Source organism: Chanodichthys erythropterus, chromosome 13 (assembly GCF_024489055.1).
Source record: "Chanodichthys erythropterus isolate Z2021 chromosome 13, ASM2448905v1, whole genome shotgun sequence".
NCBI classification, from domain to species: domain Eukaryota; kingdom Metazoa; phylum Chordata; class Actinopteri; order Cypriniformes; family Xenocyprididae; genus Chanodichthys; species Chanodichthys erythropterus.
Window position 1 is genome coordinate 36,789,186 of NC_090233.1, and position 15,415 is coordinate 36,804,600.

At 37.8% G+C, this 15,415-nt stretch overlaps 1 protein-coding gene across 1 annotated transcript in view; it reads right to left on the bottom strand.

Moving 5' to 3' along the window:
- The window catches only part of sart3 (spliceosome associated factor 3, U4/U6 recycling protein), a 31,177-nt gene that overhangs the window by 14,593 nt on the left and 1,169 nt on the right, over positions 1 to 15,415 (bottom strand). The window contains exons 2-11 of the mRNA XM_067407775.1: positions 10,514 to 10,640; positions 6,044 to 6,148; positions 5,616 to 5,800; positions 5,330 to 5,435; positions 4,456 to 4,580; positions 2,779 to 2,934; positions 846 to 984; positions 434 to 541; positions 228 to 305; positions 84 to 142 (exon numbers count right to left, since the gene is read on the bottom strand). Of these exons, the coding sequence (XP_067263876.1) occupies positions 84 to 142; positions 228 to 305; positions 434 to 541; positions 846 to 984; positions 2,779 to 2,934; positions 4,456 to 4,580; positions 5,330 to 5,435; positions 5,616 to 5,800; positions 6,044 to 6,148; positions 10,514 to 10,640 (1,188 nt within the window). The remainder of the gene's footprint in view (positions 1 to 83; positions 143 to 227; positions 306 to 433; positions 542 to 845; positions 985 to 2,778; positions 2,935 to 4,455; positions 4,581 to 5,329; positions 5,436 to 5,615; positions 5,801 to 6,043; positions 6,149 to 10,513; positions 10,641 to 15,415) is intronic.

Below are 15,415 nucleotides of genomic sequence, written 5' to 3' on the forward strand. Positions count from 1 at the left end.
AACAACGACGGAGAGACTGTAGTCAGCAGAATGACATTAGTTAATGGAGGATGGACAGATGCAACAGTGTAGTGTTTCCTCACCTCTATCTTTGCCCAGATCTGCATTATTGTGCAGGAAAGATCTCCACTTTCACTGAACCCTGAGAAGAAGTGAGACAGTAGTTAAATGTATCTTTCTACTACAAGTCTGCTCTCATACCTCATAAAATCAGATAAGATACTTACTCTCTTCTACATCCTGTTTCAGGTAATCAAGGGAGCGTGCGAAAGCTGCCCGCAGCTCATCCAACTCCCTGCTCCATTCTGAAATGATCAAAAAATCCATCAACAATAAATCAGATTCACTCATCTGATATCTGTGACTGTGGAACAAAACTTGAGAATGTAAGAACAGCTCAGTAATAGGGCAGAAAAGAAACATATGCTCTTGCCTTTGCTGAAGTCAACACGTCTCCTCAAGTAGTCCAGATTAGATTGCCAGATTTCTACATAATCAGTCGCCTGGATGAATCCTGCATTCAGGGCCTTTTCAAACACATCTAGGGACATAATGCATGTTACTGTCAATTTTTCCATGTCAAAATGATTCTACTACTGCAAAAGGTTTTTGTCATTCAGAAACTGATTTAACATTACAGTGTTGCCACACCTTTTGCTAATTTGAATTTGCTAAATTAATTTACATGACTCTTCATTTCATAGAGATTGCACAGAAATATATATTATTTTATATTTAGAACTGAGCATAATCTGAAGAAGTTATATTCACTATATACATTTTTTCCATGACAATAGGAACCCTGTTCTACAACGTTTGATGACACAGATGTTTGAAGTGAATACCCGTCACTGTCTGATGGTCTGCCCCATGTCGCTCTAGAGCCAATAGATAGCTCTTCCACAGGCCCATGGTCCAGGGACAGTTCCTGACGGCTCTCTCATGAGCAGATAACACTAGATCTTTTATTTTCAACTGACGGTCCTGAGGTAGAACAGAAAAAAAAAAAAAAAAACATTTTTTCTATTTATTTATTTTTTGCAGTAGCCTGGAGTAGGTGTAACGAGTAGATGTGAGTAGATGTGGGTGACTTAACTATTTAACTCAAACACAAAAATTATATTTTATCACCTTCCTTCTGACTGTGGAATACTACAATTTAGAACATTTTCAACTGAACAGCTGGACAAATTGATTCAAAACTGCCCTATTTAATAATATATCATTGATTGAACAGGTAAAAACACCAGAAATAGACTTGTGTTTCAAGCAAATGCAGAGCAAATGTGAAAAACTATACTCTTGTTCTAGAAACCTGCAGGTTGTGTGCCCGATTTTTCCAACTTTACAAAATTACAGAGATTGAAATAAATATAAATCAGGATGAATGACGAGCAGATTCACACCTGAATATTCTTTCACTCAGAAACATGTTACGCAATTGAAGTAAAAATACAACCAAATTCAGTATGATGTATAAAATCAAGATATTAATATTGAATTGCATGTTCAAATGTACAGAATCGGTCTCCAGCCCATTTGCCTTCCACACCAAAGCCACTAAATATGTTTCAGGAAGAGCAGGTGGTGTGTGTGTGGTGGGTAGTCTGTAATGATCATAATTCCCCATCCAATCCAGTGCTGCCTTTCTCCTGCCAACCCATTTACAAACACTTCAGCTCAAAGAATACGCATAGCATCAAGCTAAAGGAGACGTTTGGCAGGGAATCACTCCTCCATTGTAAAAGAGGTTTAATCTTCAGCCAAGACAAATTTGTCTGTGGGAAAGTGCCTTACATCAATAATCATTCCGTAAAATGCAATAATGGCTTTACAAACGGGAGAGATGAATAAAATCCCTGCTTTGTGCACCATACGCCAACTCAACATCTGCTCACTGCACTCCAAAATGTTTTTGTTTCATCAAAGACTGAATGAGGATATCTGCTGAAGTATCAATCATAGTAGCAATGTTTTTGAAGCATACAAGACTACTCCACATATAAAACTAGCCAATTACTCTGAATAAGTGATGCATGGATATTAGTAAGAAGGAAATGGAATTCCACTATGGAAAAACACTTGTTCCCAAAGTGGTGCAGGTCATTGGTTACATAGAAGGCTTTAGATACAATACAGTACTTTGTAAAACCAAGTAATAACTCCCTTTTATCCATTAGGCAAAGCAGCTCTGTGACTCACAGAGTTAGGTGCATATAATTTAGTTAAATAGCATCTCAATTTAATCACCTAAGAGAGTACAAGTATGGAGGCTTGATTTAATTACTTCACACATCCATAGCTGCCAGGAATTCAGCTGCCTGAATGGGTTCCACCAACACACCCCAGCCTGTAGCCCTTAATACAGAAGTTCATTAAGTTCAGTCGTTGAATCAAAAAGCCCAAATGGATAGAAGCTTTGGCTGCTAATGTGGGGAGGTGTCATTCTCTCCCCTTCTCGCTCTCATTTTTCTCTCCCTACGTGCCTCCCCCATCTCTCTTTCTGTCTTATTAACTTGCCGTTTCCCCCCCTCCCTCCCTCCCTCCCTCCATCTGGTGAGGTGTTGGCTCTCTAATGTGTTCTCAGCTGCAACTACGCTGTTGTGCGTTTGTGGCTTGTGCATCTCATTACCATCCCATTAAAGCAATTAATACGTTCCTGAATAAACGGAGGAAGGTGTGGGGCTGGAACACATGTGCAGATGCACATTCCTTTTTTGTGAGCTCTGCAAAGGGCAGCTGGGTGAAAGCGGATGTATGCTTATGCGAGTCACTCACCAGATATGTGGTGTATTTGATCCACAGGTCTGGCACAAGGCAGTTCTCCGCCAGCGCTCGCTCAAATATAATCTGGACACGGGCCGGATCCCCTTCCTTTATCTCGAAATCTATGTACACTTGATACTCTGCCAGCTTTGGAGTTTCAGAGACCAGCTAGAAAATCAAAAAGAACAGCATTAGAAAGCACAAATGAGAAACATCATCTTTTGAATTTAACAGAAAAAAGACACACAGGGAAATTACATGTGCTCGAATGAAAAGAGTGCAAGAGCACTTAACTGATTATTGTAGAGTTTAATTATAATTAGTGACTGGGTACTTTAATTCAAAATAAGTGCAGTGTAATTCAGTTCACTATTTAACAATCACTTCTACTTTCTGGGAGCATGGTACATTCTCCACTTTCTATGGCAACAGCACTAGTTGGGTTGAATTTGTTTTCTGATTTTAGTTCTTCTTGCGACTTGAGTAAATTATTTGTTGTAGAGTTGTCAAAACTTCTGTACCTAGTTGGTACTGAAATTTAAAAAATGTGACGCCTTGAGCGCTGTTGAGCAGATTTGTAAACACCTCTGATTGGCCATTGTGTTAACGGCTTTTTGGATTTGTCTGTAATTGGCTTTTTAATGATCAATGATGTAAAAACATTGTAAAAGGTCAACAATGAAGCTCTTCACAGAGCGCTTGCACAGATACACACAGGAGCGTTTGAAAGCAGGCGTCTATCACGGAACAGTCCACTGATAAATGCCTGCTTTCAAATGCTCCTGTTCCCGCTTTCAAATTCAAACACTTCCGTGCGTTGATCATTGTAGCCAGTGTCAGACATATCTGATGAGTGCATCAAAACAATGGCCAATCAGAGGTGTTTATGAATCCACTCAACAGCGCTCAAGGAATCACATTTTTAAAATTTAGTCTGAACTTTTGACAGCTCTAATTTGGTGGGTATGAAAATCTGCACAGTATAAATAGCATCTACATGTTAATGCTTCATTGTCAGACAGGTTGAGGTCTACAAGCTTGACTGCAAGCTTTAAAGTCAACATTAGCCACCCATAGCCATTTTTTTTCTCTAATGTGCTTAATGTCCAAGAAAAACAGGATATTCAAAGTAGCAAAAAAGGTTGAGCATGACTTGATTTTGTCAACTGGGAATCAATTAAATAGTGAATAGTGTTCAAGTTTTGCAGGCAATTGTGGAGGACTGCTGCCAACACCATTTTGGTTAAGCAGCCTGAGTGATGTCAGCCAAAAAGGAAGTTGTTTCAGAGATGGTTCAAAACTTTAATGTTTGATTAAAGACTAAGAAGAAAAAGAAGAAACAAGAAAACAAAAAAGACCAGAACTGTGTAATATGAAAGTAAATAATGAAATTAAAATTGAGATTTCATGTTGACTTGTCCTGAATGGGTGAAAGTATAGTGTTGATGAGCAAATGTTCGTGGACGAAGAGCTTTCCTTACCATAGATGATTAATTCATTCAGATTCTCTAAATGACACTTGCAAAGACTGATTTAGGCTGTAAGCAGGATACTGCTATAAAACATTTTAAAATCATAATCACCGCCTTTACGGTTACAACTGCTGCCAGAGACATCATTTTGCATTAAATTATAATGGAAAATCAGAAAACCAAAGGATCTACAGCAGTGAGACAAGGGCAAAGTTACCAAAGCCTCCTCGTAAGGTTTGCATTTCTCCATCTGTTGCAGGGCACGTCTATACTGGTGTGTAACCGTCTCAGGTACGCCATCATCGGCCCAGTCCGAGTACTCCGCATAGGTTCCCTCCATATCTACACAATGTTAACACATAAAGATGAGAAACAAAGCATCCAGATACTTTAACTTTCAAAACCTTTTCACTGTTGCAGGAACACAGTGTCTGTTCTGTTTCAAAGATGCTTTCTGTTACTACTGCATTTCTCACCTATGTCATCACTACAAGGCAATTTTATGAAACAGAAATAGGGCTATAGAAACATGAGCCGTGCTACACGAAAGCCTATTCTTTGATCTGGCTCTCTTAGCTGAGAGGGATGTGATCAGAGCTTTCTCCTCCGCATCTCCGGTGCCAAAAGCAGCCGGCAGGAGAGAAGGGGTGAAAAAAACCCTGCTCACAAAACCAGACCATCTGGCTATCTGCAGGCTGCTCCTGGCTCTCCTGTCCCCAGCCTGTGTTACAGCGTCTGGCAGCGCTGGTGTATACCTGACAGAACCTATACTACTTGGCTTTCAGAAACGTACATGAAAGGAAACCACATGCAACAATCAATTTTATTTGTAACTCAAGTCTTAATCAATCCAATCTGACCAAATTTCACTTTGGTCTAGACATGTTGTTCTCAGTTTAATTTATTTCTGCCAAATTGCGCAATCTTATATTCATACTCTAAATTCTTTCAGCATCCGTTCTCCTGAACCTTTCAGCCTGTGGATAAGTTTTTCCGATTATTCATTCCAACACTGGAAAGAGAAAAAACAAGAAAGAATGGGAAAGTGGAGGACCGAAGGAGTGAGAGGAGAGAAACAGAACGGCCCTCACCCATCAGAGGTACAGCAAGTTGCCGCCTGAAGAGTGTGTGTATGCGGTCGAGCTGGGCGTTCAAAAGCTCCTGCTGCTCCTGTGATGGAACGCTGCCAGGAGGAGGCTGAGTAAGAAAGAGGGGGTTAAAACACCAATACAAGACAAAACACCGCAATCATTTAAGATATCTTCAAATTCATACTTCTCATTACTATTAAAGTGATATTTAATAACAAGCCTTTCCACTTGGCTATTTTTTTTACAGCCACTTAATGCCATCTAAGTAGGAACCCCAAGTACATACCTGTACTGTTGAGAGAATAACAATCTCAAACTCCCTGTAGGCCTCCCATATTGAAGCTCCTTTAGTCACATGTAAACCCACTGCAGTCAGTGCCCTCTCAAAGATGGACCGAACCCGCTCAATGCCTCCCTGGGCTCCCATTCCCCCGATGGAGTACTGTACATATTCCAACCAGATCTCTGGACCTGTGGATGGGTTTAACAGCAGCCTTTTTAATCCCCCAGTACAGGTTTATCTCAAAACTATCTTACAATTAAGAAGAAATGACACATTCTTCATCAGATTATTGGTGGTAACAGAATGTGTGTTTTACAGTTAGCTAAAACACTTGAACATAAATATTACATTTAGAAAGCACTACAAAATTTGACTAAATTAAACCGGTTTCTGAGAACGGAAAAATATGAATATAATTAAGTTACACTTACACACATAATCCTTGATAGCCCTCTCAAACAGCTCATAAACTTTCTCGCGGTCCGATTCATCTTCTGTTAGGCGAATTTCATCCTTCAGCCAGTCCAGCCAAATCTCTGTTCCACCAAACAAATGAGTCAAACATAACACGTAATAGTCATATCATCACTTCATAAAATCTTAAAGTCCCCCTGTGGTGAAAATCAAGTTTTTAATGCTGTTTATATGTCTAAGTGGTGTTTTTAATATGCTTTAAGGCAAACCATGTGCAAAATCATGTCAACACCATTGCGGAGTATTTTCTTTTTAAAAATACAGTGATCTAAAGAGTTTCAAAAACGCAATTTGGAATCACTGGTGTTTCTTATGTCAGAAACTACCTTGTAACCCATCACGTCAGCTTGCCGATGGGCTTTAGCATATCATTAACTGCATATCATTAACTTCACAGGAAAAAATGTTTAAATATGGCATTTTGGTGATCAAAGATGAGTTTTAAGGGATAGAATTGTTGACTACAGGGGGACTTTAAAACTCCTTTAGATTGTAAATACATACACATTCAAAGGCTTCATATTTTGGTTTAAATATTCTTCATATACACTAACTAATTTTCTAAATTGCACTCTCAAAGGTTTATCCCCTTTTTTATCCCCTATTGCAGCCAAGTCCTATAACAAACACATTATCATGTCCAGTAAATTAATATGAATCATTATATGCTCAGTCCTGTTCCTGGAGATCAACTTTCCTGGAGAGTGATGAGTATTCATGAACAAATTCACAAAATAGCCAGGGGCCCCTTTCAGTAAGGAGGTTCAGCTAACTCCGAGTTAAAACTTAAACTTTGTGTTGACTTTTTCTGAGATGGGAAAGTTTTCAGTTTCAGAACAGATGAATTGAGCTAGTTCAATCAACTCTGAGTAGGTTGACTCACATACACGACCAGTATGAAAAGCCATGATCAATGGAGCTCCAATATTATGATTCACAGGGTTTCTGCAGGTTTCATCAAATCTAATTTAATGCTTTTTAATGCCAATTTTTTAATTTTAAAATGCCATATATATGTTGCTAAACGTCGATAGATGACATCATGCGGCAATTTATTTGCTTCTCTGCTGCTACCCTTTTTGCTCACATATTTTAATACAGCCAAATTCCCAATAAAATTGTTTCACCTATATATTTTTCTGTTTTTGTTGTCAGACTATATGAAATGGTGACTGAAACGTGGCCCATTAAGACTTCATACAGGGCTCAACATTAAGCCTTGTCATTCACTTGTACGAGTAACGGAAAAAAAAATAAATTCATGTAAAATGTATGATTCATCTTTCATTTTGAATTATTAAATTTGATCAATACATTTTATTGGAATAAGACACTAAGGGCTGTTGCCAATCAAATTAAATCATTTACAAATTCACAATAAAAAAATACAACTGCATTAAATAATGGTATGGGATTGTAAGAAATGTTGGGGGAAATGATACTTTTAAAAATTAAACTAAACCACCAGTAGGTGGCATCAAGAAACCGTCTTAAGCGAGTCATTCATTCAAATGATTCATTCAAATGGCTGATTCTCTCAAGAATGAGGAAGTTGTTTATGCATTGGTAATTGAATCTTTGACTCAAAATGCTTCAAATTGCTGAATCATTCAGTGATGTAAACAGGGCTGAGCCTGCATCTCCATGAACATTCTATCCAACCTAAATGGTATGTAACATTATTAATATTCAATACTATTTAGGGCAGATAGGGTGGACAGTATGCACATTGGGATGCAGGGTGAGTGTTGCTATGCTATGGTTCTGCTCTGATCTTTGTTTGAAACTATTTTCGCTGCTAAAATAGAACAAAAACAGTCAATGTTCCTTCTAAAATGTAAGTGACTTAATATTAACTATTTGTTAACTGAACTGTTGTATGAAATCAGTGTAACGTTTTTAATCGTGATGGTAGCCTGTTTAGGAAAACAGCATTCTTGGTCATGCGATATTGCTCAACTGTGTAATATTTTTATAAGTTCTAAAACTCCACATTTTGAATTTTTGCCACAGTATGTTTAATGGTTTCTTTTTGTGTTTGCTTCACTCATGTTTCCATTTCACCTCGAGATGGTGCGTGAGCCTCAACAGCGCAACCTTGTTATCATCAGTAGCCTACATTATATAGTCTATTATTATCAACTATCGATCGCCACTTAAACTAAATGTAATAAAATCAATCGCTTTTTTTTTTTTTGTATTGACCAGCACTAAATCCTGATTTATAATCGAGACGTTGTCTGACAAAATCACAATACACATAAGATAAAGACAGTTGCTGTGATTTTGGCTAACGTTATATGTACACGTAAAATTATCACTAAGGTTAGAAGCAATAGAATCCATTTTAATCTTTCTCTGGCAGAGAACAGCAGACACAGAGAGATGTGCGTCTGCGGCAGGAAAGCAAGATCTTGCGCTCGTGCGGCAGTACCGGTGGGTCTCGGAAGCTAGATCAGGTTAACAAGTATATTCGTCATAACGCGCTTTCTTGGAAAAAAGTTGCAAAAGGGGTCTGAAAAGTTGCAGGTCCCAGCACGTCGCTGTCCAAAACCGCATTATGACAATTTTGTACCGGCCGGAGCCAATTACCAAACTGGTTCCGTGTGTGTATCACACCAATGTACATGTTTTACGATAGCAAATCAAAGTTATTAATTATGAAGGCTATATTCAATAGAAACTGGTAGTATTATTTTTCTTCAAAACTATCTAAAAAAAAAAAATGTAATGCCTGTAGGAATAAGATTTAATGCTAAAAATGCCATTTAAGGCCTTAATTTTCGCAAAATCCATTTAATGACTTTTAATGCTTTTTAATGCCCCGCGGATACCGATTCAGTAATTTTAATTCTTATCACTATTATAATATCAGAGGTGAAAACTGGCAGAACGGTAGGTTATTGTACTAATATTCATTTTCATGTTATCCCACGGGCAAAAATAAAATAAATAAATAATAATCAAATTAAAGTGCTTTTTTTTTTCTTTTTGCAAATTAGGCTATGTGCCAATGGGGTAAGAAAAATATTGCATCGGCTATTTATACTAAGAGGAAACAACATATTTTCCTAGCAATAGATGATATTTAAAGTGCAAATTGCTGTAGACGTGTAGTGATAGAACAATGATAGTGATAGAAAATAGATAATAGAACAAGTAAGTAACATGTCTGTCACTTTTGTTCTGAGAAAATAAAATAAAATGCATTAGGCCTACTCGCGCTGCCAATGGTGATTAAATCTAATGACCGCTTAGCTCCGATCACATCAAACCATGCAAATTATTATTACCGTTATACATTGTTCTTCAATTGTTAATGTTAACAACATCAGCATTGCGTGACTGTGTAGTTAGTGTATTAGCGTTACCTGTAGATTTCAATTTCTGTAGCCTTTCCGCAGTATGAAGTCTTTTGTTTTTGACTACAGGTAAATCTCCAGTTGTCACTGATGATTGTCTTTTGGACCTTTCTGGATTACAATCCGCCATCAAAATGATAAGTTTAATTATTCTAGCTGCTGTGAGAAAAGGCTATAAATCATCCGCTACCAGCAGCATACTCACATGCCATATAGCCTAGCTGGGACTCCTCCTTTCTGTTTACAGATGTGACGTAATGATGCAAAGACGAACAGCTGCATGCTTGAATTTTCAGTGGAAACCCACTGCAATTTTATTATAAAACGTTATTACAAACTTATCGTTGTGAATTGGGCTAAGGTAAGGAGATAGTTTTGAACACTAGCTGGTTATGTACTTGTTCAAAAAAAATTTGGGATAATTTTTAACCAAAAAAGTTATAGACTGCAGCTTTAAGTAAAATGCCCTTAATTTAGATTTCCCCCCAGGAAACAAGAATAAATATCTTGTATCATTTTTCTTATTTAGAAAACACATCATGATTTAAGAATTTTTAGATATCTGTACTTGAATTAAGACAAAAATACTAGAAAAGAATACTAAGTAAAGCATTTTTGCAGCATGAATAAATAAATGAAGTATTTAAACGTCACTTACGCTTTAAAAAGGGGAAGGAGACTGAAATAAACTCTGGGTTTACCGAAGAAAACCTGCTCCTGACTAGGTTAGGTTCACAGAGTAAGTTACCATGGTAATTGACTCTGAGTACAAGTTACCTCACTTAGAAATAGGCTTGGCTAACCCTGCTTTCTCAGGTTTGACATACCTCCCTTTCTGAAATGGAAAACCCAGAGTTTCCCTTATTTCAGGGTTAACATACTCACTTAACCTACTTTCTGAAATGGGCCTCAGGACTCTAAAAGCACTAGTTGTCCTTTCACTTTATATAACATTATGCACCAATCTTTCTGTTACAGAATCAGAAAAAAGTCAGGCTACCGCACAAGGCACACAAAGAAAAAAACAAAAAAAAACAAAAGGGAAACAAAATAAGGATGTCGCACCTTCAGTGAGAGGAAAGAGTTCACTCATCTTCTGCCTGGCCTTGCGCAGTCTGTGAAGCTTCCCTTCTTGCCTCAGCAGTTTGATCAGGTCCACATGGCAATTGTAATCAAATGCGTTGATTGACAGCTGTAGAAATGGGACAAAGCCAGGATGTTGACTTTTGCTTCATGAGATTTATGTGGTATTCACAAAATATTATACAAATGAAATATCGATTCACAAAAGGGGCTTTCGCACCGGAGGAACATTTTCATTGTTCCAATAACTATTGGCAAAAGTACTCACTTTTTGTACCTGTGCGCTCCCCACGTTTTGAGAAACACTGGTTTACATATACATACTCCACAAACCAACTCAACGAACATGGAAAACAATGATAGATGGATCAATGCCAAAGTGCAGGCACTTCTCAACCGTTTACGGTGTCCTCCAGTTGTTGAATGCTGGCCTTAAATGACATCACTGTCATCCATCATTTCAGTGTTCCTACTGGCGGTGCCGCTCTGGTGGCTAGTTCCTATAACTACCCAATGCGAAAACCCCTAAAGCAGTGGTTTCCAACCATGTTCCTGGAGGCCCCCCAACACATTTTCCATGTCTCCTTTGTCTGACACACCCATTTCTGATTTTGGAGTCTCTGCTAATGAGATGATGACCTGATTCAGGTATGCTTGATCAAGGAGACATGCAAAATGTGCAGTGTTGGAGGGCCTCCAGGAACGTGGTTGGGAACCACTGCCCTAAAGTATCCTGTAGAAGTTGACCTATAAAAGTTTAGTATCATTAAACATGCTAAAATCATTCCAAATAAATACATCAATATGAGATTACACTGCTCAACAAAAATGCTTAAATGTGAACCATACCACATAATATCACATCATTGCATTGCTTAAAGGGTTAGTTCACCCAAAAATAAAAAAAGAATTCTGTCATTAATTACTCACCCTTATATTGTTTCAAACCCATAAGACCTTCGTTTCTCTTTGGAACACAAATTAAGATATTTTTGATGGAATCCAAGCGCTCTCTGACTCCTCCATATGATGTCTTAACGATGTCTTTAGTTACTTTCTGGACCTTGATAGTATTAAATTGCTGTCTATGGAGGAGTCAAAGAGCTCTTGGATTTCATCACAAATATCTTAATTTGTGCTCTGAAGATGAACGAAGGTCTTACGGGTTTGAGACAATTTGAGGGTATGTAATTAATGACAGAATTTAAATTTTTGGGTGAACTAACCCATGAAGGGAGATTACATAATGTCTTCTAAACTGCATTACTCCATCAGCACAGATTTTTGCTTGATTTTTTCCTAACATTTAACAAGCAATACGTTTGGTTGGGTGGATGGCTAAAGATTCATCTTGACAAGGCGGGCATTCACTGTAGTCTAGCACGCAAGAGTGGGAGACACTGGAACAGTTCCACTTCCCACAGAGAGTGAATCTCTGTAGAACTGAAAAACATTGAAATAAATCAGATAATGTGACTTGTTTTTGATCCACTATATTTTGCAGGGAACAAGCTAAAGTTTTATCTCTGCTTTCTTATGTATTGCAACAAAACAGAAACTGGCTGATGGTTTAGAGATCAGACACTTTGGCAAATTTGGCATTACAGCTGTTGCATAACTGTTATTGAACAGGGACTTGACTACTGTTCCATGAAAAACACTTTCTTTCATTCATTTTTGATGTCAGAAATGAATTCAGAACAAAACTATTCAATGCCAGGCCATAGAGACAATACCAAACCTGTGCATTTATCATGTAAAAAGTTTGTCTTTTCACAGATTCACATAGAAAGTTGCCACTTTTCTGGGACACAGTGTTTTCTTATTTAGGATAGATAGTACAGACATTGGGACGCAGGAATAAATACACAAAGACTGCAACGTAATTACTGCTTTCAAAGTCCAGAAAGGTAGTTAAAGACATAGTTATAATAGTCCATGTGACTACAATGGTTCAACCTTACTGTTATGAAGTGACAAGTGACAAGGTTTGCACACAAAAAGTATTGTCATTGCTTCAAAACATTAAAGGGTAGTTATGCTCATTTCGGTTAAATTTCTCGACCGACAACCGACGCTCGTTATCCGATTATTAACCGTTAACTGATAAGATTATAATATTGTATAGCCTATATGATGGTAATATGACATATATATGACATTAAATAAAAAATACAATTATCGAGTGTCTGTGTCTTCCACGGGTTTATTTTAACATGCAAACAGCAGCATAGAACAGATAAACAGAACCTGGATTCACATTATCAAATTGTCACGCACCTGCAGCGTTTCTGACAACAGAAAAAAATAATTTCAATAAAAGGCATAAAATAAATAGGCCTACACTAAATATTTTTCACTTAAATGTTTAACAAATTAAGATGACAAAACAAAAACACGGTGAATCCATTGAAGCTTTGAACAACCGGTATTTTAGACATTTTTTCCGTCAAATAAAAATAGCAGGCCTACCTCAAGGATTGTTATTGTTATGACCACGGACGGTGCACGTGTGCATACCGAACGCGTCTTTCTGCGCTCATGGGCAAAGGAGTTTCTTTGAAAGGCTCGCGCACGATACTGAGCGGAATGCGGGAAATGAAGTATACCATGGCCCTAAATTGTAATGGACTGGAGCTCACGGTTCACATCGAGAGAAATGGGAACGCGGGGGTCACCGCGATGCGACCGCAAAAGGCACTTTCACTTTCGTGATCAAAGTGCATGCCACTGATAAGCTTTGTAAATGCAGTATTACAGTAGCATACACATACCAATTAAACGCGCAGGTCTCCTCTCGTGCGTCCTCCCCACTGTGTCGCCGGTCGAGGCAATAATTTTCGTTTCGCTTTTAGATATCTCTTTTATAGATGCCATCAATGCTTTCAACTTTCTAGATGTAATTACCGAACTCAAAACAGTCCATAAACTACAAATCCTCACGAAAACTTCAGTCAAGCCAGCTCGCGCGTCAATCTGAGAGATCAGCCTCTTACCTTAAAGTGTCAAATTTCTCGGTTTCTGAATGGACGGTTTTGCTTGATTGACAAACGCTAACGTTCGGCCACGATTTATATACCATCGACCTGTCCTAAAACGTTAGCACGCTGTGATCGATTGCTTGGAGATCGCGTGTTTCTCTGTTCGAGAGCGCATTTCCTCTTCTTCACATCTGCGACAAAACAGTTTATTATTTATGAACGAAAGCTCACAGAAACGTGAAAATGGTCTCATTTGAAAGAAAATATCCTAAGCTAAAAGATGATATATTGTGACTGATTGAAGCAGCCCTTATCAAAAGTGCGGGGGTCGATTTCTTTCCTGTCCCCGTGCCAACGGCGCGCCTGACCCTTTCTATCGAAATGGTCAGTACTTCTTTTCGCTCGCTTCATTTTGCTTGTTGCTTAGCGAAATATGTCTGGCACGTGTGAAACGCCCCGCGAGTTAACAAATAAGCATATATGTATATATAGCATATTTTTCTTTAACCATGCAGCAAACAGCAAAAAAAAAAAAAAAAAAAAAAAAACGTTTAACTGATAGTATTAATCGGTTAAAATTCTTACTTTCGGTTAACGGTTAAACGGTCAATGTGAGCATCCCTATATCACACACAATTTCTGCCAATCTCATGTTAATCGTGAGTACATATAGAGTAACAATGCATCCTTCCTAGCTCCGAAAAGTCTTGTTTTATCATATTTAAAAAAAGATACATACGCTGTACTGAGTTTTCCAAAAAAACGAGCTCCTAGAGGCGTGCCTGCCATGAGCAGAGCTAAAGAGTCACAAGCGTGCGCAGCTTTTGCGTAGAGATCGTCTGCAAGCTGCGACATCATTATAAATTTATTATAAATGGTGACAGCTCTGCGTCTCATTTCGGAGGCTGTGTCCTCCTGAGGTCACATTTGAAGGCAGCATACGTCATCAAGGATGTCTTATTTAAGAAAAGTAACCATAATAAAATTGACTGATATTTATTGTGAGGTGTAAAACACTGTAATTTCTTTCTTATGTTGTAATCTAATGGTTATTTTTCCTTAAATGAGACTGCCTCAATGATGTATGCAGCCTTCGAAGGGTGCAGCCCCTGAATTGGTACACAGCCATTATTGAAAAATCTCTCAGCTTCCATATCCCTAACGAAGCGCGTTGATGGGCGTGCTCTTGCTCTTGTTCTGGGTGATATGTGTGCACGCTTATCAGGGAGAAATGCCTATACAAGGAATTCTGCTCTTTATTACATGATAAAGGGCATACTAAAAATTTGCCGAAACATGTCCACAACCATAAGTTGTATATTTGGCATAGAAATACTTGTGTTTTGAAACTTTGGCCATGTTTAGCGTGAGAATGCAACTCTTTAACAGTATAAATAATTTGGAATGCATGAAATAGCATTAGACTAGGGCTGTCAAACGATTAATCATGATTAATCGCATACAAACTAAAAGTTTAAGTTTGCCTAATATATGTGGGTGTACTGTGCGTAATTATTATGTACATATAAATACAAACACATTCATGTATATATTTGAGAAATATTTACAAGTATATGTATTTATTTTATGTATAATTTATATTATATACAAATATTTTGTACATGAATAACATATTCCTCTTAAATATAAACATTAACTTGTGTGTATTTATATATGCATATTAATTACACACAGTACTCACACATATGGGGTCAGAAAGATTTGACTGACAGTTATTTTACTAATAAGGTATAGTTTACCTAAAATTAAAAACATCCTAATTTGTCTTGTGGGTTCGGAACAACGTGGGGATGAGTAATTAATAAGAGAATTTTCATTTTTGGGTGAACCCTTTAAATGCCTAAGGGGGTAAGGCACTCTAAAAAGTTTGGGAACCACTGTT